Here is a 26,953-nt window from a genome sequence, read left to right on the forward strand (position 1 = left end):
TACATAGTAATTAGTGCATATTTATAGCACTGATCGCTCTGTAAATGTCAATGGTCCCAAAAATGTGTCAAAAGTGTCCGACCTGTCCGCCACAACATTGCAATACCGCAAAAAATCGCAGATCACCACTAGTAAAAAGCACCATAAAAAAGCCATAAATCTTTCCTATCCAATTGTCGCTCTTTTGTTTATAGTGCAAAAGCTCTATTTGTGGGGGAAAAAAAGGACGTAATTTTTTTTGGGGTACAACATCGCACAATTGTCAGTTAAAGTGACGCAATGCCGTATCGCAAAAAAATGGCCCGGTCATTGGGCAGCCAAATCTTCCGGGGCTGAAGCGGTTAAGTGAGAACATGATCACCATATACTGTATAAATGCATAAGTGGTCCATTAGAAAGGGTAAGGTGGCACATTTTACATTTGGATGAAAATAGATTTAAAGGGGTTATAAAGGTACAATTCCCCCACCCCCCCCCCCCTAAATAGCTTCCTTTACCTTAGTGCAGTCCTCCTTCACTTACCTCATCTTTTGGTTTTGCTTTTAAATGTCCTTATTTCTTCTAAGAAATCCTCACTTCCTGTTCTTCTGTCTGTAACTCCACACAGTAATGTGAGGCTTTCTCCCTGTTGTGGAGTGTCATGCTTGCCCCCTCCCTTGGACTACAGGAGAGTCAGGACGCTCTCTACGTTGCAGATAAAGGAGCTGTGTGTTGGTGGGCGTCCTGACTCCCCTTGGACTACAGGAGAGTCAGGACGCCCACCAACACACAGCTCCTTTATGTGCAACGTAGTCCAAGGGAGGGGGCGAGCACGACACTCCACACCAGGAAGAAAGCCTCGCATTACTGTGTGGAGTTACAGACAGAAGAACAGGAAGTGAGGATTTCTCAGAATAAATAAGGACATTTAAAAGCAAAATCGAAGGATGAGGTAAGTGAAAGAGGACTGCACTAAGGTAAAGAAAGCTATTTAGGAAAAAAATAATTGTACCTTTACAACCCCTTTAACCTCCATATATGGAAAAGCTTCTTTGTAATATCTCGGTAAAAAATCAGGCCTAAAATTTCAGAATTAGTATGCTTAATATTTATGCGATAGGGTTTTGGAGACTCTTACAACATAGATCACTACCAAAACAAAAAAGTCAAAGCATAATCTGCAAGCATGCTAGATTGCACTCACACCTCTGCGTTTTGAATCACGGGCAGATTTGCCAAGATTCTGCCCATGATTTCAAAGTGCCAAGGTATGAATGACAAATCACAGAACACACATTTGAGATGCCATTTGAATGGCACCTAAAATCGCAGTGCGGTTCTGACTCGAATGTCGGGCGATAAATCGTACTAAAATAGCTGCAACCCGCATCACGTGAATCTTGTCAGACAAAAAAAGTTCAGGAGCTATTTTTGGGCGACATGCTTCACACAATGCGGGTTGCCACGATTGCAGTGCGATTTATTGTGTGACAATCACGGCAGAACTGCACCGCAATTTTAGGTGCCATTTATATTGTCATTCACACCTCGGGACTTTAAAATTGCGGACAGAAGCAGCCTCAGTAAATATAAAAATAAAAGTATTGTCTGACAAATTTCATATGAAAAAGCTTGCATTCAAAACACCATTGCCTGGTGCATTGCTTTCCAATCAATGACATGGGACTACAATTAGTTACTGCCATTAAAATCATGTGTGTTAAAGGTAGTACAAAGAAACTAATATTAGTACACAATGACAAATGTTGCAAAATAAAGATTTAACAAAACGTGGTCCTTACTCGCCCGTGAAGCTTTTCATTGAGTTTTTTTTCCCTATGTTCACTTCTCTTCACTTTTAACCATTGCACCAAAGGTTTAATAGTTAGACCCTGTTTAAACAAACAGAAATGTACAGTGTGAATTTGGAATAGAAATAAATCATACAGACAAACAAACAAATTATTTGAAGAAAACCTTTGCCCAATATATATTTTTGGGAGTGAAAAGTAATAAGGGCACCTGTTAGTAAAATATTATTGTCACCTACCTAGCAGTGCTTTAAAGATTCAGCACTGTGATATTTTTTTTTCTACTATGTTTCTTATGTTCCTGCTGCCAGTAGTACCTGCCTTTACCTGCAGGGCAGAAGCGATGTGGTAGTGAACATTTGACCTTTTATTCAAATTGTATTGACAAATAATAAGTCTAATGACTTATTATTTGTCAATACAATTTGAATAAAAGGTCAAATGTTCAGTACCACATCGCTTCTGCCCTACAGGTGAAGACAGGTACTACTCTCTCCTTTTCGATTTAAAGAAGAGTTTGGCTCATACCTTAGCTGGTGGTCCATGCAAACAGAAAAAAAAAAAACCTACAGTTAGGTCCATATATATTTTTGACACAGGGACAATATTTTATTTTTTTAGGTATTTACCAAAACCTATTCAAGCTATCGTTATATATGGCCTGAAAGTTCACACGCTCAGGTTTAATTTGGGGGTATGTACATCCAAATGGGAGGAAGGGTTTAGGAATTACAGCTCTTAAGAATAGCCATCCCCTTTTTTCAAGGGACCAAAAATAATTGGACAATTGAATCAACAGTTTGGTACATTCTGAGGAAAGAAGAATGCACTGGTGAGCTCAGCAACATAAAAAGGCCTGGACATCCACAGAAGACAACAGTGGTGGATGATCACAACATCCAAACAAGTGTAGGACACTATACAGGAGGTGGGCATATCATTGTCAAAGTTTACAATCAAGAGAAGACTTTACAAGAGCAAATACAAAGAGTTCACCACAAGGTGCAAACCATTCATAAGCCTTAAGAATAGAAAAGCCAGATTAAACTTTGCCAAAAAACATCTATAAAAGCCAGTCTAGTTCTGGAAAAGCATTCTTTGGACGATTGCAAGGAAGATTAATCTGTACCAGAATGACGGGAAGAAAAAAAAGTGGAGAAGGCTTGGATTAGCTCATGATCCAAAGCACACCACATCATCTGTAAAACATGGTGGAAGCAGTGTGATGGCATGTATGGCTTCCAGTGGCACTGGGTCATTGGTGTTTATCAAATGAAAAAAATATGTAAGTACAGCGCAATGAAAGTCCATATAAAAGTAACTGAAGAGGACACCCAGTGATACAGCAAAAACTCTTCAAACGAAAGTGATGTAACCTCCACCAACAAGAGAAATGCTTCCTTACCAGATGGGATTGACCATTGGGTTAACAACTGGTCAAAACAGCTTGGTCTCACCATAGGAGAGAAGACACGGATGGATCCAGCAGAGTGGTAAGTAATCTGATCACATATGAAAAAGCAACAGGAAACATGATCTCAGTGTAGACTGTTTGTATTGTATTCCAAGGGTAAAAAAGTTCACTATACAGCAAAAATTCTGGACTGGTCAATAGGCACAGGGAAATCCACTGGAGGACTACCGTCTGGTATAGTGAATGAGATTAAAACCATAAAAAAGCATGGCAAGTAGCCGTGGTGTACAGCCGCAAACAGCAATGGAAAGGACGCAGGTGACGTCTCAAAGCTCCTCCCCCGTACGCACATTACGTCCGATTAGACTTCGTCATCGGTGGGTCATTGGTGTTTATCGATGATGTGAAAGAAGACTGAAGCAGCCGGATGAATTCTGCAGTGTTTAGAAATATACTGTCAGCCCAGATTTAGCCAAATGCAGCAAAGTTTGGGTGGCACTTTACAGTACATGTGGACAATGATGCAAAACACACTGCAAAAGCAACCTGGGAGCTTTTGAAGGAAAAGAAGAGGAATATTCTGCAATGGCCAAGTCAATCACCTGATCTCAATCCAATTGAGCATGCATTTCACTTGCCGAAGGCAAAACTAAAAAGCAGAAAGACCCACAAACAGAGAACCGCTGAATACACCTGCAGTTAGAGCCTTGCAAAGCAAGAAAGGAGGAAACCCAGTCTTTGGTAATGTCCATGGGTTCCAGACTTCAGGCAGTCATTGCCAGTAAAGGATTCTCTACAAATTAAAAATGAACATTTTATTTATGAATATATTAATTTGTCCAATTAAATTTGAGCTCCTGAAAATGGGTGGGCTAAAGGGTTGTAGCTAAAAATGTGTACTTGATATTTATGTTCAACCCCTTGAATTTGCATTTCAAATTAATTTGGATAGTTTCATTTTTTAATTTTATTCTGGTGACATACAGAGCCAAAAGTGTGAAAATTGTGCCTGTGTCCAAATATATATGGACCTAGCTGTACAATGTGTCAGAATACACAAACACTTCAAAGATATGAAAAACTAATATAGATGTGCCAACTTATTCAATTTATAATTATTACAAATTCTAAATAAAACAAAAACAAAGTTAAAGTGACACATGCAAAATAATTAACTAACTAATACATATTTAAACACCAAAGAAAGTTCATGTGTACATCATAGATAGAAACTTTTGCAAACTATTGACCATTACTTCACTCTCCATCCACTAAAAGTGACTTGTGCAATAAATTAAAGGGACAACAGAGTGTGGCTAAGAGCGGGCGTCTTTCACAGAGCTCCCATCCTTGATCCTGTAAAGATTCTGCTCCCAGCCTGAATAATTTCTGGTTCTGGCTCCAGATCCTTCCATATCCCTTGCTGACTTCCCTGGCACCACCGAACACCCGATCAAGCGGCATAGCAACCTGTAAACAGAAGGCGCACCGTGCACAGCCTGACTCCCAACATTGTGCCCCAGCAGGCCTTCCTTAGCACCCTCGTGGAGGAGGGAAACAAAGACTTGAGTAAACTATCCCAAAGCCACAGGGAAAGACCCCACCACGGGACATGCTAGTCTATGCCCAGAAGCTATTAGTGGCTGGGCAGACTGCTGATGAGGACTTGGTGGCCACCCCTGCAATCTTCCATACTGCGCTGGAGGACTAGCAGCTCATACAGGGCCTCTCGGCTGCCATTAATTACCAATCCCTGTATCTCACGAACACAGAAGAGGGGGGAAGAGGAAGTGGAAGCTGAACAACCTACTTTTGATGAAATTCTTAGAGCTGTCCATAAATTCACAGCATCAGGGAACACTTTGGGGGTCTAAAAGGAGGAAATGGGCCTAATCAGCCATGACATACAAAAGATTAGAGAATGGACCATGACAGCCAAAAGACAAATTAGTCATGTGGAGGACACGTTAACCCCACTCAGTCAACAGCAAGCTAGGGCTAATAACCTTAAAGCTGAAGATATTGAAAACTGCCTAGGGTGGAATAACATCCAGATTGTGGGGTTCCCAGGGTGGGTTTTGTTCTATGACATTCCAGGTAAAAGACAGGCTGAGTTCAGGGAATAGTCCAATATCCAATCCAAGTCATACACACGGAAATCCAAACTAGTAAAGCAGGAAAGACAGACAGGGAGCTTGATTAGGAATAACACACGCATCGCTTTCTATCTCAAGAAAGGGACTGAGCGTTTGGCTTGTTTATAACAGGTGACTGACCACATAAATCACCTTGCAGGTGAACACAGACAGGGAGAATGCAATAGTCAAAACCAGGAGGCTGGAATGAGGAGCAGGAGCACTTAAGTGATCCTGACACTAGTCCTTTATATGGCACACTAGACCCCCCCCCAATGGTGCAACTGGAACAACTACAAAAAAACTAAGGATGCAGGTGGCCTGGCCTTACCCAACTCATGGCTTTACTATCTGGCATCTCAGCTGCAAAATTTTGCCCGGGCTATGCTCACAGAACCTGTTGAGGAAGTAGGGAGTGTGGATTCCATTGTGGCCTTTTAGGCTACATGACGGGGGTGAATGATGTGGCCATGGGTTTGGAGGCGTTGGTTTATACTATTTATAATAAACTCTTCCCTACTTACACTTACAGTATGTCCTCATGCAGGAAGTGTGGAATAAGGCTAGGCAATTACAACAGGTAACTGGCGTAACTTGCTACAGTCCAATTTGGAAAAATGGGTATTAAGGGGAGCTGCAATCCCTGCAATGTGGGGCTCATTGGAAACATCATGGAGTTACACATTTGACACTATATGGCAAAGGTGTTACATTACAAGAGGTTTATATCCAGGTGTTACTGAATGTTGTTGTCCATTTTTCTAAAGGGCTTCCCATCTAGAGCAGTGAGCAGGTGGGAGAGAGACGTGAGTGCATTTGAGGAGGAGCAGTGAGAAGAGGCCCCACAAGCAGTACAGATTTTTTCTCTTAATGTAACACAACACTTGTCTCAACTATACATTATCCTTCAGGTGCACCTTATGCCCGCAAGGTTATTGAAAATTGGAGTAAGGGAGGACTCGGTGTGTACCAGATGCTCTGGGGACCATGGAGACTTAATTTACTTCCTATGGCGCTATCCAAAGTTGCATCTATACTAGACAGTTGTTTTCAATGCCATCAATAGGGTATTCCTGGTTAACATCCAGGTGGACCCTAAACTATGCATACTGGGTATTCTGGATGAACTTTCAATTAAGGATGCTCCTAAACAGGCTATTGCTAGAGCTCTTTTCCAATAAACTACAGTATCTCACAAAAGTGAGTACACCCCTCATATGTTTGTAAATATTTTATTATATCTTTTCATGTAACAACACTGAAGAAATGACACTTTGCTACAATGTAATGTAGTAATTGTACAGCTTGCATAACAGTGTAAATTTGCTGTCGCCTCAAAATTACTCCCATTACAGCCATATTAATAGCTGTGTGATGAGTTATTTTGAGGGGACAGCAAACTTACACTGTTATACGTCTAAACCGCTGGCAACAAAAGTGGGTACACCCCTAAGTGAAAATGTCCAAATTGGGCCCAATTAGCCATTTTCCCTCCCTGGTGTCATGTGACGCATTAGTGTTACAAGATCTCAGGTGTGAATGGGGAGCAGGTGTGTTAAATTTGGTGTTATCACTCTCTCATATCAACATGGCACCTCATGGCAAAGAACTCGCTGAGGATCTGAAAAAAAAACATGCATAAAGATGGTCTAGACTATAAGATGATTGCCAAGACCCTAAAACTGAGCTGCAGCACGGTGGCCAAGACCATACAGCGGTTTAACAGGACAGGTTACACTCAGCACAGGCCTCGCCATGGTTGACGAAAAAAAGTTGAGTGCACGTGCTCAGCGTCATTTCCAGAGGTTGTCTTTGGGAAATAGATGTATGAGTGCTGCCAGCATTGCTGCAGAGGGTCAGCCTATCGGTGCTCAGACCATACACTGCAAACTGCGCTTAATCTGTCTCGGTGGGGCAGTGGGTGACAGCCACGAGCAGGGTCCTCCATGCGTCTCCTGCCATCCTCATCTCCTGTCCTCTCCTCCTGATAGACGCCCAATAGCCGCGCCTATCGTTTCAGCCAATCAGGTGATGGGTAACAGACCCGCGCACCTGATTGGTGGAGAGGCGGTTCAGTGTTAGGAAAGTGAATATTAATTTGCTTTTGTAACACACCTGGGTGGACTGAGCACCAAGCATGGCACCCGTAGTTCACCTATTTGGAAGCCTATTAGAGCCCAGGTGCTTCAAAAACATCCCCCCGCCGCTGTAATTCAGGCGCCCAGTGCCTGAAAAGGGGCTGGACACCTGAATAGGGGGTGGCAGCAGTGGCCATTGATAGATTCATGCAATGCATGAATCTATCCATTGATCATAGAGGGGGTGGCTGGAGAAAGGGGGCGGCGTCCGGGCGCCCTTATGGATGCACCGCCACTGAAAACACATGCACATACATGCACACATGCATACATACATGCACACACATATGCATACATACATGCTCACGCACACACATATAAACACACATACAGTAGATCAATAATCTGATTAAAAAACGGCAGACCTTTACCTTAGCTCTTCCTGCCAGGTACTGCACTGTAGGGGGAGACAAAGAGCACAGAAAACACTGTGCTTTCACTTTAGGTCAGGGATATGCAATTAGCGGACCTCCAGCTGTTACAGAACTACAATTCCCATGAGGCATAGCAAGACTCTGACAGCCACAAGCATGGCACCCAGAGGCAGAGGCATGATGGGACTTGTAGTTTTGCAACAGCTGGAGGTCCGCTAATTGCATATTCCTGCTTTAGGTTAATGTGACAAGCTCCCTGCACAGTTCGGCTGACAATCGGGGAGCTCGTTTCAGCCGGCCTTGCCTCTACTCCTATCTAAGAGTACAGGGGGCCCTCAAGGGGCCCAGTCGCCATGGCGACCCCTATAATTGCGCCACTGCCATCAGTGCTGCATATCAGTGCCCATCATTGCTGCAGGAACAAGAGGAACAGCAGGAGCAGCAGTAGGTCCTGTTCATGGAACAAAATTGAGCCAAGCGGAGCATGGCTCAGCCATTCACAGGTGGCTTTGTATTTTTATGAAAGAATACAAGGCTTCCTTTGATTTGTTGAGGTGACTAGGTGGACGGATGTGTTGCCTTTTGATGTATATATTACAGGGCTTTTTTTCAGGGGGAACTTGGGGGAACTCAGTTCCACCACCTCTGGCTCAGACCCTTTGGTGCCTGCTCACCACAATCACTTGTAAACGCAGAAGTCTGGTTTCTTTTTTTTCACAAGTGACAGCTTTGTAAACCCCTGAACTCTGCACTCTGTATGTAATGCAATTCTGGTATTTAATGCCCCTTTAAGACCCATCTACTGTTTGTGAAATCTGAATGGGTCGTGTTTGAGTTCCTGCACCTATTTTCTGAGAAAAAAATCTGTGTGTGTGTGTGTGTGTATATATATATATATATATATATATATATATATATATATATATTGTAATAGTAAGAGTCCCTGTCACTATGAAAAGGGAGCAAAAATGGACACAGAGGCCCAGATTCTCAAAGAAGTTACACCGGCGTATCTCGAGATGCGCGGTGTAAGTGTAAATATGCGCCGTCGTATCTATGCACCATACCCACAGAACCAGATACGCCTGAAAATAGGCTTCTTCCGACCAGCGTAACTTTTCTAAGCCGGCGTAGCGTAGACGCATATTTACGCCGGGAGCATCTTGCGCTCCCATTGATTTCCTATTCAAATATGCAAATGAGGGAGATGTGCCGATTCCCGAACGTACGTACGCCCGACGCAGGCTACGCGCGGTGTGCGTAAGCTGTACGTCCAGCCTAAACTTGCCCCTCATAAAGCAGGGGCAACTTTGCACCAGACATGTGCAGGTCAGCTGGAGAGCAGCTTCAGCAGCACCGTTACGGACGAGCTGAGCAACCACACTTGCAGGACAACACATCCGTATGCCAACATGCCAGGGGCATCCATGGTCATAGCACTACTAGTGTGCGCCCAGGCGCGTAGAAGGAGGAGGAGGAGGGCACGGGAGAGCTGCTGTGTTGCCAGCCACATCATGCAGACCATCATTAATGTGTCCCCTGGAGTCCAGGCTGTCAGCCACTCTCCTCATGTCCTGGGCCATCTCACCCATATGGCGGGTCTGTGAGTCCTGGGCAGTGGTCAGGGTCACTGGCAGGTATTCTGGAACCCCCCTGGTCTTCCTGGTTGCCTTCCTGGGGCCACGAGAGGCTTCAGGCCTGGCATAGGGGGAGGGACTTGAGGGAGTGGGTGGGTTGGGGATGGAGCCAGAGGGACTTGAGGATTGGAGGCTTGACGTCCGGGAAGGACCAGCTGAGATGGACGACTCCTCCAGATATAGGGACACCTCCTCACCCAAATGCTCAGCATCCTCCTGAATGACCTCATCACTGGAGGTCTGGCCACCACTCCCCTCCACCAATGCCTCTTGGCTTCCCAGGGGGTCAGGGGCAGAATCATCAGGGGATGATGGTGTGGGACGGGCAGGGGCACCAGATGGCCCAGCTCCCTCCTGGACATCTGCGGATGACACAAAACATTCACATGTTGGTGAACCCACACACTTGTCACATATTCCCTTCCCCCCTCACATGCTACACACCAGATAGTAGAAAAAACACACTTACCTGTCCTCGAGGGCGGCTCAATTGAGTCGTAACCCTGCACTCCCTCCACTTGCTCCCCGGTAAGGCAATGGGTAACAACCTCCTCGTCAGGAGTCAGACAGACCCTAGAGGCAGGTCCACCACCAGTGCCCCTGGCATGCCTCGTCATAAGGGCCATCTTCTCCTTCACCCTCCTGCGAAGATCGTTGATCTTCTTTGCAATGTGTTTGGGCCTTCCTCGCCTCATTGCCCACAGCATTAACTTGGTCAGTGATCCCCTGAAGGATCTCGTCCCTTCTGCCCTTACTGGGGTCCTTGCTACGGGCCCCATGGAGGCGATCGTAGTACCTCTCCATGGCAGCAAGGATAATGCCCTTCTCCTCTGAGGAGAAGTTTTTTTTTCTGGTCCCAGAATGCTGGGCAGACATGTCAATAATCTCACAAACGTATCCTCACCAAAACAAACAGGTGTACTTTTGCACTCGACGGGAGCATGTCTGGGCGTATTTATGCCCTGGGCGTAAACAGTGGGCCGGCGTAACTCAGGATTAACTCCAGGCGTAGTTGTGAGCATGCGCAGAGGGGCGCGGGACATGCGATCACGTGACGGCGCATGTGCCGGTCTTTCGGCCATTCATTTGCATGGGGTCACGGTTCATTTAAATGGATCACACCCACTTCCTTCCTACTTTGAATTATGCCGTCTTACGCCGAGGAATTTACACTACGCCGGCGCAAAAATGCACACTTCTGATTAGAGAATACGGAGCTTGCCTAAGTTACGTCGGCGTAACGCATCTGAGATGCGCTACGCCGGCATAAAGATGCGCCGATCTACGAGAATCTGGGCCAGAGTCTGCATGTCAGCGGACTGCAGAACTACACAGCATAGTTTTGAAACAGAGAAAACTGTTTTGGCAGCTTTCTCCGGGTTTTTCTAAGTTCGGATCTGATGTCCCCATAAAGAGAATCTATCACCCCAGCAAAGGTAATTAAAAACTTGGAAATGTGTGCCCTATCTGACCACAATTTTCACATGTCTAACATGCCCTGTCTGTAGATTTTGTGCTTTGTCATAGCCTTCTCTTCTCACCATCTTTCCCAAACACTTTAGCATTATTTGTAATATCCTTTATTGATCTAGAATAGGCATACTTTTGCTAGTTCTATATTAGAAGATGCCAGCAGACACTGTATACTAATTTCTAATCTAACCAGAAAAATTGGGGCTAGAATATGTAATGGGCCATACCAAATAGATAACAGAAGCAAACAATCACATTGAAGATCATTCCCAACAAACGTGAACATTTATTTTCCACATAAAGTGAGTACATTTCCATGAAAGCCAATTTGCTCATACAACTTACCTGAAAGATGACAGTAAAATAAACAACAATTATTGTTGTGCTGACAAACAATTTTTTTGCTTTCACTCGTTCTTCATCTAATAAAGCAACTAAAGCAAAGGCAACAGCACCCCTCAAGCCACCATATGACATCACAACTTGATCTATTATTTCCAGTTGTACCATTCTATACCGATTTAAAATCCATGTTTGAACAACAACACCTAGAAGAAAGAAAAAAATTATGATGCGAACATTTGTTCAGTATACTCATAAATCACTTATATCATTACACTTTAAAAAAAAATCTGAAAACCTATAGTAACAAAAAAAAAAAGCAAAATTTTAGCAGTCTGTTATGCACATATAAAAAAAGTTAATGTTTGATTAGCAACAGGGTGCTTAACTCAGTGACCTTAAGTTGTACGATACAAAAACATCTTAATACACACGACCGTTTTTTTCTGGATGTAAAAAATGAAATTTTTAATGGTCTAGAAAAAACAAAAATTTTTTCAACCCTATCGTTAAACCAGCCTAGCCTACGCACGATCGTGAAAAAAAATGCTCCAGCAAAGCGCGGTGACGTACAACACGTACGACGGCACTATAAAGGGGAAGTTCCATTCGGATGGTGCCACCCTTGGGGCTGCTTTTGCTGATTTTGTGTTAGTAAAAGACGATTCGCGCTTTTCAGTCTGTTACAGCGTGATGAATGTGCTTACTCCATTACGAACGCTAGTTTTACCATAACTTGCTTCTGAGCATGCGCATTTTTTTCACGCCGTTAAAGCCCAAACACGACCATTTTTTACGACGTTAAAAACGACATGAAAAATTTGAGCATGTTCTACATTTTTAATGGCCAATTTTTACATAGTGAAAAATGCTCTGGAGCCCACACATAATGGTTTTTAATGACATAAAAAAAATACTTAATTTTTTACAACCCGAAAAACAGTCGTGTGTACGCGGCATTAAACATAGCTTTTTGTTTTATTCTCGTTTAAATATTTTGTTATTGACAAGATCAACATATCATTACAGATAATAAAAAAGAGAGAAATACCATTGTGTTGAGTTGGGTATATACATGTACGGTAAGTTCCTATTATACATGGCCTATCTAATGATAATCTGTGTAACTAAAACCAAATTGAAGCAATGAAGCTATATCTTATCGAGTTGTTCAAGGGTCAAATTTAAAAACATAAACTCAGGCTAAACAAATTATAAATTCAATAGTTCCTCAAAAGTAGGATATCTTCTTCATCCAACTGTTTAGTTACGACCTAGTTACATCACTAGTGATAGATAATGCTATCCAAACACAATGGAGGTTACCTAAGAGAAAAGGTGTTGGAAGGCAACAAAGGTAACCCGAAAAAGGGGAGGAAGGAAGCATAGTAAAGGGTAAGAAAAGACAGGAAGGAGAAGGAGGAGATGAGGACGAGTCCCTGAAGGTAGAGCTACCCCCAAAAGGGTATGGGTAAAGACGTACAGTTGAGTACCTACTACCATGGTAAAAGTACCCTTCTTCAAAGCCTGGCTGTAGATAGTGTGTACTCCATGGTCTCCATAAAATGTAAAATTTGCTAAAAGTTTACTTTATCCAGGACTTTCATTTTTGCATGTAGCAAAGTGTGGTTTATCCTGTGCTTGGTCTTTGCAATATTCAATGTAGGTGATTCCCATGCTTTAGTTATGGTCTGTTTCATGGCTTTTAAAGCGGAGTTCTGCCGAAAAATAAAATATTAAAAGTCAGCAGCTGCAAATACTGCAGCTGCTGACTTTTAATATATGGACACTTACCTGTCCATTTCTGCACCCAAAGCCGATCTGTCCTTCGGCTCTCGGTTGCTGCCGCCATCTTCGGTAATGGAATAAGGAAGTGAAGCCTTGCGCCTTAGGTGTCCAATAGGATCTCCAAAAGGCTACATTGTTTTTTAAGCAATGGGACTCAACTAATGATTTTTCACACAGGCTCACTGATTTCAGAAAATGCCCCTGGACAAGGGCAACAATCTTGACAAAAGCTAGCCTCTCGACAGGTTATTTCAGAAGATGCCTGTTACCTAGGTAGCGCCTGGCTATTTTTAGAGCCGGTGCTATTGTAAATTTAGGGGAAGTTCAAAGAGATAGTTGGCTCTGAACCTGTTATTTGGTTAAATTTGGAGTCTCAGCCCCAGCTTGGCTGCTATCCTTTTGTCTGGGGACTGCAGGTGGCAGCAGTGGGGTCAAGTGCAGTGGATATCTCTCCTCAGCAGCTTATCAGGAGGGTGGGCCACCTTGCTATGCATGTTGGGGAGGGGTATTTAAGGGGCAGACGCCATTAGTTAGGGGTCGCTGTGTTCCCGCCCTTGAGCGGGGCAGACTTCCCACCACCCCCGTGTGTGGCCCTTCTGGCCGGGGTGTGTGCGTGTGTGTTCCTAGCTCCGGGACCACGTTTGTCCGGAGGGCATTCACCTAGATTGTGGATCCAGTGAGTCTACTGGGTTCCTATTTCGCCAAGTGGTCCTGGGCTGTCCGTCCAATTGGAGGAAGCTGACTGATGAGGAACCTGTCCGGGAGATATCAAGCAGGAGGCTGGTGTTTCAGGAGAGGCCTGTCTATTCATCAGAGGACACTTCGGTTCTGAAAGGCTGGACGTGGGTCCCCTATAAAATTTCTGATCAAACCAAAAGCTATGTGAAGGAGAACCGGGTGCTAAATCCAGTCAAGAGGGATTTTGGACCGAAATTGTCTCCAATCTTCAGGAGGGTCTGTGGCAGAGACTTAATCCTATTCATCGGTGTGACACTCTGGCTGCCAGGCTGGTGAGAGAGGCCTGTCCAGATGCACTATACCCACTCCAGCTGGAGTGGCGAAGCAAAGTTGTCATTGGAAGCATATCCAGTTACACCTGAGTCTACTGTTTTCCATTTGCTATCCCTTCACCTTTCCTACTGTTTATCGTTTTTACCCGGCTGGGTAATAAAAGCACAGAAAAGACATTTGAGGACATTGTGGACATTGACTTTACTGCAGCTCTCATTCAATACCCTAGACGACGGAGATACAGAGGTAACGTGCCACTCAAAACAAACCAGCAGCTCCTTCGGGGGTAGTGCTACAACTACAATCACTATGACCTCATTTAAAGACCCTGAAACCCGCTACCCTGATAAACCCTATGCCTGCAGGTACTGTACATACGAACTCTCAACACTCTTTATACCATCTTGAATTCCAAAGGACCACATGTAAGTTTATACTGCATTTAAGTGCACTCCACATCCCCTACTGATTAGAGCTTTATTTACAGAGGTATTTACACAATGCAACGGGAGGGGAAGGCAGGAGAGATTGAAGGGGGAAATACTACAGCCAGGGGGAAGGGCAGGCAGCAGCAAAAACATAGTATTCTGTAGCCATAGGTTGCCTGTCTTCCCAAAACAGGACAGAAAAAAAATACAGGCACACCTCAAAGGGAAGGTAGAGATGCTGTCACCAGGGGCGGCTCATGCATTAGGGGAGGTCCACCCAGACGTGTTAGAAAAGCAAATTTTAATTTAATTTGCTTTTCTAACACTGAATCACCTCTCCGGCAATCAGGAAGCACGGGTCTGTTACCCGTTTCCCAATTGGCTGAAAGGTTGGGCGATCCTATTGGACACCTAGGAGGAGGGAAGGAGACGCACAGCAGAAGCCGCCATGATTTCAGAAGGGAAGAGGACATGGAAGACACTGCAAGATGCCTGCCGCAGCCTATCCCCTTGCCCGATGATCCCCGATGTGCCCCCAGATTGTGTAAGTGGCAGCGGACCAGCAAACAGCACGGGGGGGTGGTTGAGGTGTCACACAGGGGGGTGGTTGTTTGCCCCCCAAACAAAAGAACACCAGCCACTGGCTGTCACATGGGGTAGAAGGTGGCAATCACTAAAGTGACCTCTTTTCTTCCGCCTACTCCTCTCTCTATTCCTCTTCCCCCTTCACCTTTTTTTCCTTCAATGCGATTATGGCATTGGGAGAGGCTCTGTGGAGCTGTTTTTTACCCCTCCAGTGACTCGTCACAATAAGAGGTAGTAAAGCCAGGTAGTAAAGTGATTAAAGATGTTATAGTTGCGCTAAATAAACCTGACTAAGTGTATGAATTGAAATATTGAGAATACCTATAAGTAAAGCAGAATACAATGTATTACTAGTGACAAATTACTCTGTTAATATAGGTAAAATTCACCATACATATGTGCAAAACTGCAGAGATAAATGTGAAATATGTAAATACATCAAAAATTGCTGAAAAAAAATTGACTTATATCCCAAACAAGTTTGGAGAACTGTAATAAGTGTCCATGTTTAAAACAAATAGAAAGTGTCCATCTCGGAATCAGACTCACCCCTGACTTACACTCCTTATATAAAACTAATTTTATCCCCCTACTGGGATCAATCTCAGAGGACCTGAAGAGATGGAACTCTAAATTCTTCTCCTGGTTCGGAAGGGCCGCCATACTGAAAATGGTGGTGCTTCCGAGACTGCTGTATCTCTTTAACGCCCTCCCGATCCATATTCCAAACTCCTTTTTTTCCTCTCTTCAATCGGCCCAAAGGAGATTCCTCTGGTCTAATAAAAATCCCAGGATTTCGTTGAAAATTCTCAAACTCCCCAAAAACAAAGGCGGCTTAGGCCTTCCAGACTGCAGGAAATATCATTTGGCCTCCCACATTACAAGGGTAATAGACTGGCACTGTAATGGCCCCAATAAGGATTGGGTACAATTAGAACTAGCCCATTCCTCCCAACCCTTCCTTTACTACCCCTGGACCCTCCACTCTAAATCCTTCAAAACCTCCACCAACCCCCTCATAGCCAACACACTACAGATCTGGCACAAACTAGCCCTACCATATAACCTGGCCACAATCTCAGGCCCTCTGACTCCGATCGTAGGTAACCCTGACTTTATCCCTGGGCTGGACCAAAGATTCCTTCCATGCCCTGATCCCTCCAAAAAATTTCTAGTCACCCACTGTATGACAGGCAACACAGTCAAAACCCTTACTTCCCTAAAAACTGAATTTGGCGACTCAGCCCCAAACCCTTGGTTTTACATGCAGCTCAGGAATTTTCTGACAAATAGTAAACACAAAACCTCTTTCTTCCAAAATCTAACTCCTATAGAAGACATCTGCCTCAAGAGGTCCCCTGTTCTCAAAACCACTTCCTTAGCCTACAAGTGGCTGATCTCACATGACTCTATGGAAGCTCAAAAACATAAAGAAATATGGGAAAGGGACTTGGGCCAACAATTTAGTGTACGCCAATGGGAAAAGGCATGTTTATTTGCACACAAATGCTCTTTAAGTACAAAACACCAGGAGACTTCGTACAAAATACTTACACAATGGTATATTACCCCTGTGAAGGCTCACAAATGGTCCTCAGCGATCTCTGACTCCTGCTGGCGCTGTAACTCAGACAAGGGCACCTTCCTACATATTTGGTGGGATTGTCCTATAATCAGTAAATACTGGGAAGAGGTTTCAACCTGGATCAAGCACATAACTGAAACCTCAATCACCCTAGACGCCGCTGCGTGCTTGCTACATATCAATTCCCTCTCCATCTGAGGATATAAAAAGTCCCTAACAAGGCACTTGCTTACAGCAGCGAAATCATTGATTCCTCTGTTTTGGAAAACAAACAGGGTCCCAGGGGTCAGAGATTGGCTGGAAAAGGTGAGATACATTTACAAAATGGAAGAACTGGTTGCAATGAGAAACGAACACAGCACCTCCTTTATTGAAAACTGGTCCCCCTGGGTTGCCTTCTCATACTCAAAAGAATATGAATCCCTCATCACCGATCCCCACTCAATAACCTAAATACCCTTACGATAGTAAGGGTATTTAGGTTATTGAGTGGGGATCGGTGATGAGGGATTCATATTCTTTTGAGTATACCCAACTCATCCTTTCATCACTCCCTTCTTGAAATACTTTACAGGCTATAGCCCACCATCTCTCCCCTCTGGACCTTCCTTCATTTCTCTCTCCCTACCCTCCCCCCTCTTCCCCCCCTTCCCCTCCTCTTATCCCCCACCCTCACTCCTTTTCCTATTGCCTTCCCATTTGTGATATACAAGATTTTACCTTTTTCAGAAACTGTTCATTTATCTGTTATGTTCATATATGTATTATTCCTACGCAACTTGTGTATGTTATTGTATTTACAACCTATGTACGATCTTTCTTTGGCTTCAATAAACCTTGGATTGTGAAAAAAAAAAAGAAAGTGTCCAAAAGAAGAAAAAAATAGGTGACCATAAGTAAAAGGACAAAATCTTCTATGTCCAAAGAGAAATAGTCCAATTCCACACGAATAGCAAATTAGGAGTGCAAGAACAGGAATTGAGACTGCTGTACACCACCACCACACTGAATTCTTCCTCAGGTGTCACACATAATAATAAGGGGGACCCTTACCAGATATGTTGGACCTCAGATGGCAAGGTCATTTGCGCTTGTGCAGATATTAACCTCTGCAAGGGTTAGAATGGTGAACCGGAATGTCCAAACCACCGAGCTCCTCAGGGTCTCCTCCTCTGGAGTTAGCAATGGGGGTCCCGTAGTGTCGCTCTCTCCGAAATGGACAAATCCGCAGACCGTGATAAAATATGTTTCACGCTGTCAAGGTGTCATGTAGAAAACTGTCAAGGTGTCATGTAGAAAACTTTTCTGCAGGGTGCCTCCATTTTCTGCAGGGTGCCTGGTCCTCTTCTTGGCCTCTCCAAGAAGAGGATCAGGCACCCTGCAGAAAATGGAAAAAAAGTTTTAAAAACGGTTGTTTTTTCAGGAGCAGTGATTTTAATGATGCTTAAATAAAAATAAAAAATACATTAAAAATTCCTTTAAATATTGTACCTGCTGGGTGTCTATAGTATGCCTGTGAAAACATCTTTGAGAACCCGGGTCTTGCCCCAGGGAACATGTATCAATGGAAAAAAAGTTTTAAAAACTGTAGTTTTTTTTCAGGACTTTTTTTCCATTGATGCATGTTCCCTCGGGCAAGACCCGGGTTCTCAAAGACGTTTTCACAGGCATACTATAGACACCCAGCAGGTACAATATTTAAAGGAATTTTTCATTTTTTTATTTTTTTTATTTAAGCATCATTAAAATCACTGCTCCTGAATCTTTAGGTGCAAACCACAGAGCACACGGCTAGTACACACCAAGTAGCTTTGGTTGCAAACTACAGAGGACACATGCAATAAACCATGTAAGAATACTGCAGCTAGCACAATCACCTGCCTGCCAGTAAATTAGGAAGAACTGTTAGGTTAAACTATACAGTGTATAAATATATGTACAACACCTGGGATGTATATATATCCTCTACACACTGTAACATTAACTGACTAGCCTGCCTGCCTGCCTGCTCTATCTACCTGCAAAAAATGACACTCTCTCTGTCCTCTCTTAACCACCGCAACACACTACACAAGGCCGACCTGCAGACAGCCTTTTATAGTGTGGGCGTGTACTAAACCCCCTGACCCATAATTGGCCAAAGCCACCCTGGCTTTGGCCAATTATGGCTCTCTGTTTTTTGCAAGCTGTGATTGGCCAAGCATGCGGGTCATAGTGCATGCTTGGGCAATCATCAGCCAGCGATGCCACAGTGAATTATGGTCTATGAAACGTAACTCGAATTTTGCGCGAATGTCCCGTTTTGTTCAGTTTTCGACGAACGATCGAACAAACGATGTTCAAGTCGAACATGAGTTTGACTCGAATACGAAGCTCATCCCTATATTGTATCAATATTTTTTTGGACTATTAGCGCAGAATTTACCCCTTTCTATTCCATTAGTAAAGTGATTAGTCTAATGCCTAGTACACACAATGAGACAGACGGACAAAAAATAATGCTTTTGGAACGATTGTCTGACAATCTGATCATTAGTACACAGCTTTCGAGAGCCGATCAAGACAGTTCATGAAAATATCCAAAGGGACAAGCAATAAAATGTTCCTCGTACGATAACAGTACGAACAATTTTTATGTAATTAGTGTAGTATTTGTACGAAAAAAATCGTGTGACCAAGACCACGCATGCTCGGAACAGTGGGTGTGTCCAAATTTCATTAACAGTGGGATGGCTTAAAGGGGCATGGTTAAATAAATCAAAAGCTTTTGTGTACCGATAAAATATGCTTAGATTGCTGTTCCACAAGCAAGAGTCTCACAGAGACTTACTTCTCCCAGTCACAGCACAGCCAGTTGTCTACAAGTGCTCTTAATGCAACTATTTTCCTCCTCCTCCTTTTCTGCTCATGTCACTATCTCCTGTAAATTGGCCATGAGGAGTTAACGGAATTACAAGCAAAGGCTAACCCTAGGGCCGGTCAACAGAGATCTGCTGAAACTACCTTAGACAAGAACCAGAATCCAGAGATAAAACTGCCAGTTCAGACAGTGGCTTGGCTTAAGTGGTTGATACAAACAATATCAATTTGGTCTGAGCTTAGAGAGGCTATAGACTACTGAAAAATTTATGAAAATTCTGCTCCTCCTGCTATCCTATGAGATGCCTTTAAGCTTATATCCGAGGAGCTAGACGAGCAGTCAGGAGCGGACTGGGCTGAGGGGCAGGGATGCAATTGCCCCCAGGGCAAGTTCTGAAGCTTCTTTGTGATGATTGCTGTGTGTAAGGCAGCCCATTTAGTTGGATGGTCTGCTCCATGCGTGATGAGTGAAAACGCTCCAAAACCCCTCCTCATGTGGCTAAAAAAAAGACGTATGTGGGAATGCGAATTCCCGCTATGCAGAGATGTGAACGGGGCTTGACAGCGTTTCTGTCCACTCCCTTCTATGTACTTGTATAAAGATGGCCATACACTATGCAATCTGATTGTGTATTTAGTGAGAAGGGTGATCAATGATTGCATTTCATTTAAAAAAACGGAGTGAGTGAGTGAATAACTTGTATAGCGCTACAAATGCGAACTAAATCGCCTCAAGGCGCTTATTCCATCCGGTGTCATCCTTATCCTTCAAAAGTGGTAGGTCTTGAGTTTTTTTCCTGAAGGCCCAATGGTTTTCTTCCATGTGGATGTTTGTTGGTAGAGCGTTCCATAGCCGTGGTCCTTGGACAAATCTTCATTCTCCCTTCTATTTGTAGTGTGACTTGGGGATGTAGAGGAGGTTTTGGTTAGACGATCGGAGAGTGCGATTGGGGGTGTAGTGTTTTATTTTCTCGCATAAGTATTGAGGAGCCTTTCCTTGTGTGCATTTGTGGATGAGGCAGAGGGTCTTGAATGTGACCCGATCCTTTAGTGTTAGCCAATGATGGGTCCTCAGGGATGAGGTGATGGATTCCCAGGGTTTTTTGACGTTACCAGCCTGGCTGCTGTGTTCTGGACGACTTGCAGGCGCAAAATCTGGTATTTTGGTAGTACTTAATAGAGGGAGTTTGCGTAGGCGAGTCGAGAATTGATGATTGTTCCGACTACTACCGCTGTATCCTCTGACTATCCGCTGCCTACTGACTACTGATCCGCTTACTACTGATCCTATTTGCGCATCCATCGACCTCTGAGTCAAAGGTTGCTCCGAGGCTTTTGACCTTGGTAGTTGGGGTAATGATTTGTCCAAGGATGGTGGGTGGTGTCCATGAGGTACTAGCTTTAGTCTTTCGGTTTGCGTGGAGGAGAAAAAGTTCTGTTTTGGATCCGTTGAGTTTGAGGGAGCTCTCAGTCATCCACTCGATCAATGCCAGGCATTTTTCTAATCCGTGATATCAGTCATTTTTTCCGGTGATCCGAAAGTAAAGTTGTATGTCATCCGCATTGGAGTGTACATGGGCTGGACAAAGGGGGTGGAGTCAGGCGTGGGGCCAAGGGGGTGCGGCAACATTTGTTTTTTTGCCTAAGGTGTCAAAAATCCTTGCACAAGTCCTCCCTACAGATTACATCAGGAGGCAAATGCCTGCAAAGCTACCCAAGATGTAGACACACTCCTGGACAAGTGAGTTGTCACCGCCTCCAGAGGAGCCAAGCCCTTAGCTCTATTAGCCTGTCGGAGACACGTTTGGGTCCCAGTATGTGGGGAACTGGCTGTTAGTGAAGGGGCCATGCATAACGCCCCTTCACTACCTGTGCATCCTTTACCATATTTGTGTCACATGCTAAAGCAATCAATCAGCCAGGAAATGGGGGACATGGCGGAGGTAGTCAGTCCTCTGAGCAGCGTTCTGCTTATTAGACCCATGTACTGTATCTTCTCTAACATCTTCAGTCCTCTGGTTGCGAGTCCTGTTCTTTTGATACGCTATGCATGTATCCCTTGAGAGACTTCAGACCAGGCAATTTAGATGAACAAATAAAGATCTTTTACTGAAGTAGTTGCAGGTGACATGTGACATTTATCAAAGACATCTTTCATACACCTTCCTGTACAAAGTTCTCTATTATCCCTCAATAGTGCCCCATGCGATGGTCATACAGTACCTTAAGCAGAAGGCTAAATCCATACAGAGTCCTCAAGGCAAGAGCTCATAATTAAGCAGTATATCCACATGAGGTAGCAAGCAATCCCTTAAGTAAATGATTTGGCAGCTTGGCAGTCTTTCCACAGGACCTCCTATGCTTATTAAAGTACCATTGAGTCCCTATTTATATGATATGACCTGCAAGGTGTGGTTACCGTCTGAAAAAAGCAGGAAAACCTGGCCAACAGCATTAACCCTTCTTTCTTTCACCACCAGCTCAACAGGTCAACCTAAGGACACAGTGCAACAGTTATACAGTGTAACAATTTGCAACAAAGTTGACCTAGATAAAAAGGCACACAATTTGTTATTTTATTTGTTACTTTAGAACCTTATTGGAAGCATGTACTTACAGGAGGGTCAACTCCCTGGGCCATGGATATTTACCTGACCAATCAAATCCCTGATGAATGTTTGGAAGTGTTTTAACAGAACTATTTTTGGATTGTTACGTGGCCTTGCCTCAGTTTGAGGCATGTGTTTAAGATCCAAGAATATGAACTTTATTTGGAATTGTTTCCTGAAGAAAGGCATGCTGGAAAAGATTTTTCTTTCTGAACAGTGGCGGTGCGTCTATAGAGGGCGACGGAGCGCTGCCCCCTCTGGCTCTCGCACCGCCATTGATTAAAATAACATAGATTCATGCATTGCATGAATCTATGTTATTGTTGCCGCTGTCGCGACTATTCAGATGGCTGGATTGGCTGTGTGGAAGTGCCTATCAGAGCCAGCGGCTCTGATAGGCTTTCCGAGTACAGCCCTCAGGCTGTAGTCGGCTTCCGGAAACTTATCTAAGGGTGCGTTCCTTAGATAAGACTGACAGGCGTCTCAGCCAATCAGGTTTACCGGTTCTGGTTACCGGTAACCTGATTGGCTGAAGCGTCATTGAGGGCGGCAGAAGACATCGAGGGACGTGGAAGGAGGATGACTGACCCCCAGAAAGGTAAGTGCCGGGCGGCAGGAGGGGCATTTTACACGGCACAGTGGCGACAATGGGCACAGTGGCGACAATTAAAGGGCACAGTGGCATCAATTGGCACAGTGGCGACAATTAAAGGGCACAGTGGCGACAATTGGCACAGTGGCTGCGTTTGATGGCATGGCACAGTGGCTGCGTTTGATGGCATGGCACAGTGGTGACAATTGATGGAACAGTGGCTGTGTTTGATGGCATGGCACAGTGACTGCGTTTGATGGCATGGCACAGTGGTGACAATTGATGGCACAGTGGCTGCATTTGATGGCATGGCACAGTGGCTGCGTTTGATGGCATGGCACAGTGGTGACAATTTATGGAACAGTGGCTGCGTTTGATGGCATGGCACAGTGACTGCATTTGATGGCATGGCACAGTGGTGACAATTAATGGCACAGTGGCTGCGTTTGATGGCATGGCACAGTGGTGACAATTGATGGCACAGTGGCTGCGTTTGATGGCATGGCACAGTGGTGACAATTTATGGAACAGTGGCTGCGTTTGATGGCATGGCACAGTGACTGCATTTGATGGCATGGCACAGTGGTGACAATTAATGGCACAGTGGCTGCGTTTGATGGCATGGCACAGTGGTGACAATTGATGGCACAGTGGCTGCGTTTGATGGCATGGCACAGTGGCTGCATTTGATGGCATGGCACAGTGGTGACAATTGATGGCACAGTGGCTGCGTTTGATGGCATGGCACAGTGGTGACAATTGATGGCACAGTGGCTGCGTTTGATGGCATGGCACAGTGGTGACAATTGATGGGCCCAGTGGCTGCATTTGATGGGCCCAGTGGCTGCATTTGATGGGCACAGTGGCTGCATTTGATGAGCACAGTGAGGCTGCAATTTATTTATTTTCGTTTGCGCCCCCCCAAAAATTCTGAGCACCAGCCGCCACCGTTTCTGAATAGTGTTGTAAAAGAGCTGGGTAGAAGCTGTCTGGACGTAGTAAGGAGGGTCCATTGTCCATCGAATTGGATATCTTTGACTGCTTTTAAATGGATAAAAAGTTGTACTTTTGTAGCTAATGAAATACTGCTCTTACAAGGTCATAGATCTGTCTGACTGCTTCACTACTTCCAGCATTTATCAAGAGGCCACCCTTAAAGGGCCTGCTTCTATTTAAAAAAAACTGTTCTTGATTTGAGTTTTTTTGGCGTTTCTGGCACCCCTAAACCCTGTTGCTTTTTTCTTTTTGATTAGTCTAACAATAGATAGTTAAAAGATTAAAGTGATTTGTACCCAATGTATTTTTTGATCTGCCGTATACTATACGACAACAAAACCGTGATTTTTTTTCCGACGGAATGTTGGCTTCAACCCATTGAACATTGGTTGTCGGAAATTCCTACCGTGTGTATGACTCCAAAATTCGAGATTCTAACCCTCTAAGTTTCCTGGGGGGCATCACATACCACTGCTCAGTGGTGCTTAATTTTTTTGCACCCAATGTGGGGCTTGATGAGATTTTTTGTTTTGTTAGACATACTGTAGCAATTAAAATACAAGAAAGAACTGTTACAGATTTGTTTATTTTCCATAGAGTGGACCTTTGTCATGATGGAAAGATTACTGGCAATTGTCGTTTTAGCCAGGAATCTGAGAATCAACTTTTGAAGAAGAATCAGAGGCTTTCTGGTGCATAACTGTGGCACCAGAGATGTGAATAAGATCAGAGACATTGATGTCTGGCAATCTGCCATTGATGGAAACCCACGTGAAGTGAGCCAAGAGTGGAAGGTGGCATATTATGGCTTCTTATAGTATTCTGCAATGGCAGGATTTAGTCCCGACAACACAATATAAAAGGGGAAAATATTTAAGAACTTGGACTCCCTGGAAGTCCTATATGGACTACAGGGGTGAAGGCTAAGGAGGATAAGGCTGAATGGTATAGAAGGAGCCCGGGAACTTGGATTGGGTATATGTGGGATTTAATGAGAAACCACAGGAATATGGAGAAGGATCGGAGGAGAGGGAAGTAGGGTGGGTTTTTTTTTTTCTCCCTTTGTTCTTCTTTCTCTCTCAGGGATGTTTGGAAAGGGGAGATATACGTAAGAAGGAGATATATGTTTGATTTTGACAACAAGGTAAAAGGGGATTTATAATAAGATGGACCGTGACTGTTGTTTTGTAATAATGTTTTGTTATGTATTTTTTTTTTATATATATATATATATATATATGTGTTGTACTGATTTGTTTTAAAATAAAAAAAGAATTATAATCAGGAAAACTGTGTTGCTGCAAGTAGGTGATACCTCTGTGTTTGAGCTTGACAGACACATCAAGGACAGGGAGAACTCAGAAGTTTCCCTCGCTAAGAAGCCATGTTTAGAGTTTGAGTTGGTGAAAGTGTCCCAGAACTATCTCAATCAAATAGGAGTGAGGAGGAGTGCTGGAGGACAATGTTTGAATAGGTATACTGTAAGTGCACATTACATCTCTCTCTGCCTCGTACTCTGGCCCAGGCTTTAGCACACAACTAAGTGCATAGTGAACTGATTAAAATGCCTCCCAATTATTGTGTCCTAGGTAAGATAAATGTGATAGAGTTACCTTTATTTCCAGGATGCAGTGCATACAGTAGGTGACCGCAATATTGTGTCAATCTCGCTCCCTTTCTTGGCGAGATTGACCACCTACGAACCCCGTCGCGGAAGCCAGCGCCGAGCCGGCTCGCCGCGATGGGAAAAGGCCGTCATAGAAGCGGTATGAATCATGAGGGGGAACTCCACGCCAAATTTTAAACAAAAAACTGGCATGGGTTCCCCCCCAGGGGCATACCAGGCCCTTAGGTCTGGTATGGGTTGTAAGGAGAACCCCCTACACCAAAAAAACGGCGTGGGGGTTCCCCCACAATCCATACCAGACCCCTATCCAAGCAGCCCGGCCGGTCAGTAAAAGAGTGGGGACGAGCGAGCGCCCCCCCTCCTGAGCCATACCAGGCCGCATGCCCTCAACATGGGGTGGTTGCTCTGGCGCAGGGGGGCGCCCTGCGGCCCCCCCACCCCAAAGTACCCTGTCCCCATGTTGGCCGTTGGCCCCATGGCCACTGGTTGTCGGGGTCTGTGGGCGGGGGGCTTATTGGAATCTGGGAGCCCCCTTTAATAAGGGGGCCCCCAGATACTGGCCCCCCACCCTAGGTGAATGAGTATGGGGGTACATCATACCCCTACCCATTCACCTGGAGGAAAAGTGTCAATAAAATAAACACACAACACAGGGTTTTAAAATAATTTATTAGTCAGCTCCGGGGGTCTTCTTCCGTCTTCTCCGCTAACGTCTAAGCGGTCCCCGGTTCTTCTCCCGCTCGCTCTCCGGTCCCGGAGCATGCTGGGACTGTGACGTCATAAGAGGCCTATATAAATCGCCACTGCCTCGTACACCAGGCATTACAGTGGGAGGAAGTCGAGTCAACATAAGAAAAAAAGAAAGCAGAAGGCGGCCGCCTCTAGTAAGAGAGCTACAAAGAACATAGCCGTGGCCAGCCCAGAAGAAGGCACCAGAGAGTGAGCGGGAGAAGAACCGGGGAGCTCCTAGATGAGAGCGGAGAAGACAGAAGAAGACCCCCCGGAGAGTGGAGAAGACCACCCGGAGAGCGGAGAAGACCCCCCGGGGCTGACTAATAAATTATTTTAAAACCCTGTGTTTATTTTATTGACACTTTTCCTCCAGGTGAATGGGTAGGGGTACGATGTACCCCCATACTCATTCACCTAGGGTGGGGGGCCGGTATCTGGGGGCCCTCTTATTAAAGGGGGCTCCCAGATTCGGATAAGCCCCACGCCCGCAGACCCGACAACCAACGGCCAGGGTTGTCGGGAAGAGGCCCTGTCCTTATTAACATGGGGACAGGGTACTTTGGGGTGGGGGCTGCAGGGCGCCCCCCTGCCCCAGAGCACCCACCCCCCCATGTTGAGGGCATACGGCCTGGTACGGCTCAGGATGGGGGGGGCACTCACTCGTCCCCACTCCTTTTTTGAACGGCCGGGTGGCGTGCTTGGATACGGGTCTGGTATGGATTGTGGAGGAACCCCCACGCTGTTTTTTCGGCGTAGGGGTTCTTCTTACAATCCATACCAGACCTAAGGGCCTGGTATGCCCCTGGGGGGAACCCATGCCATTTTTTTATTTAAAATT

General features: G+C 44.7%; 1 protein-coding gene across 3 annotated transcripts in view; it reads right to left on the reverse strand.

Moving 5' to 3' along the window:
* Positions 1–26,953, reverse strand: part of SLC9A3 (solute carrier family 9 member A3) — a 714,882-nt gene that overhangs the window by 205,186 nt on the left and 482,743 nt on the right. For all 3 annotated transcript variants that reach the window (XM_040353440.1, XM_040353441.1, XM_040353442.1), the window contains exons 7-8: positions 11,307–11,509; positions 1,782–1,871 (exon numbers count right to left, since the gene is read on the reverse strand). In XM_040353440.1, coding sequence (XP_040209374.1) covers positions 1,782–1,871; positions 11,307–11,509 — 293 coding nt within the window. The remainder of the gene's footprint in view (positions 1–1,781; positions 1,872–11,306; positions 11,510–26,953) is intronic.

The sequence above is a fragment of the Rana temporaria genome, chromosome 5 (genome assembly GCF_905171775.1).
Source record: "Rana temporaria chromosome 5, aRanTem1.1, whole genome shotgun sequence".
Classification (NCBI taxonomy): domain Eukaryota; kingdom Metazoa; phylum Chordata; class Amphibia; order Anura; family Ranidae; genus Rana; species Rana temporaria.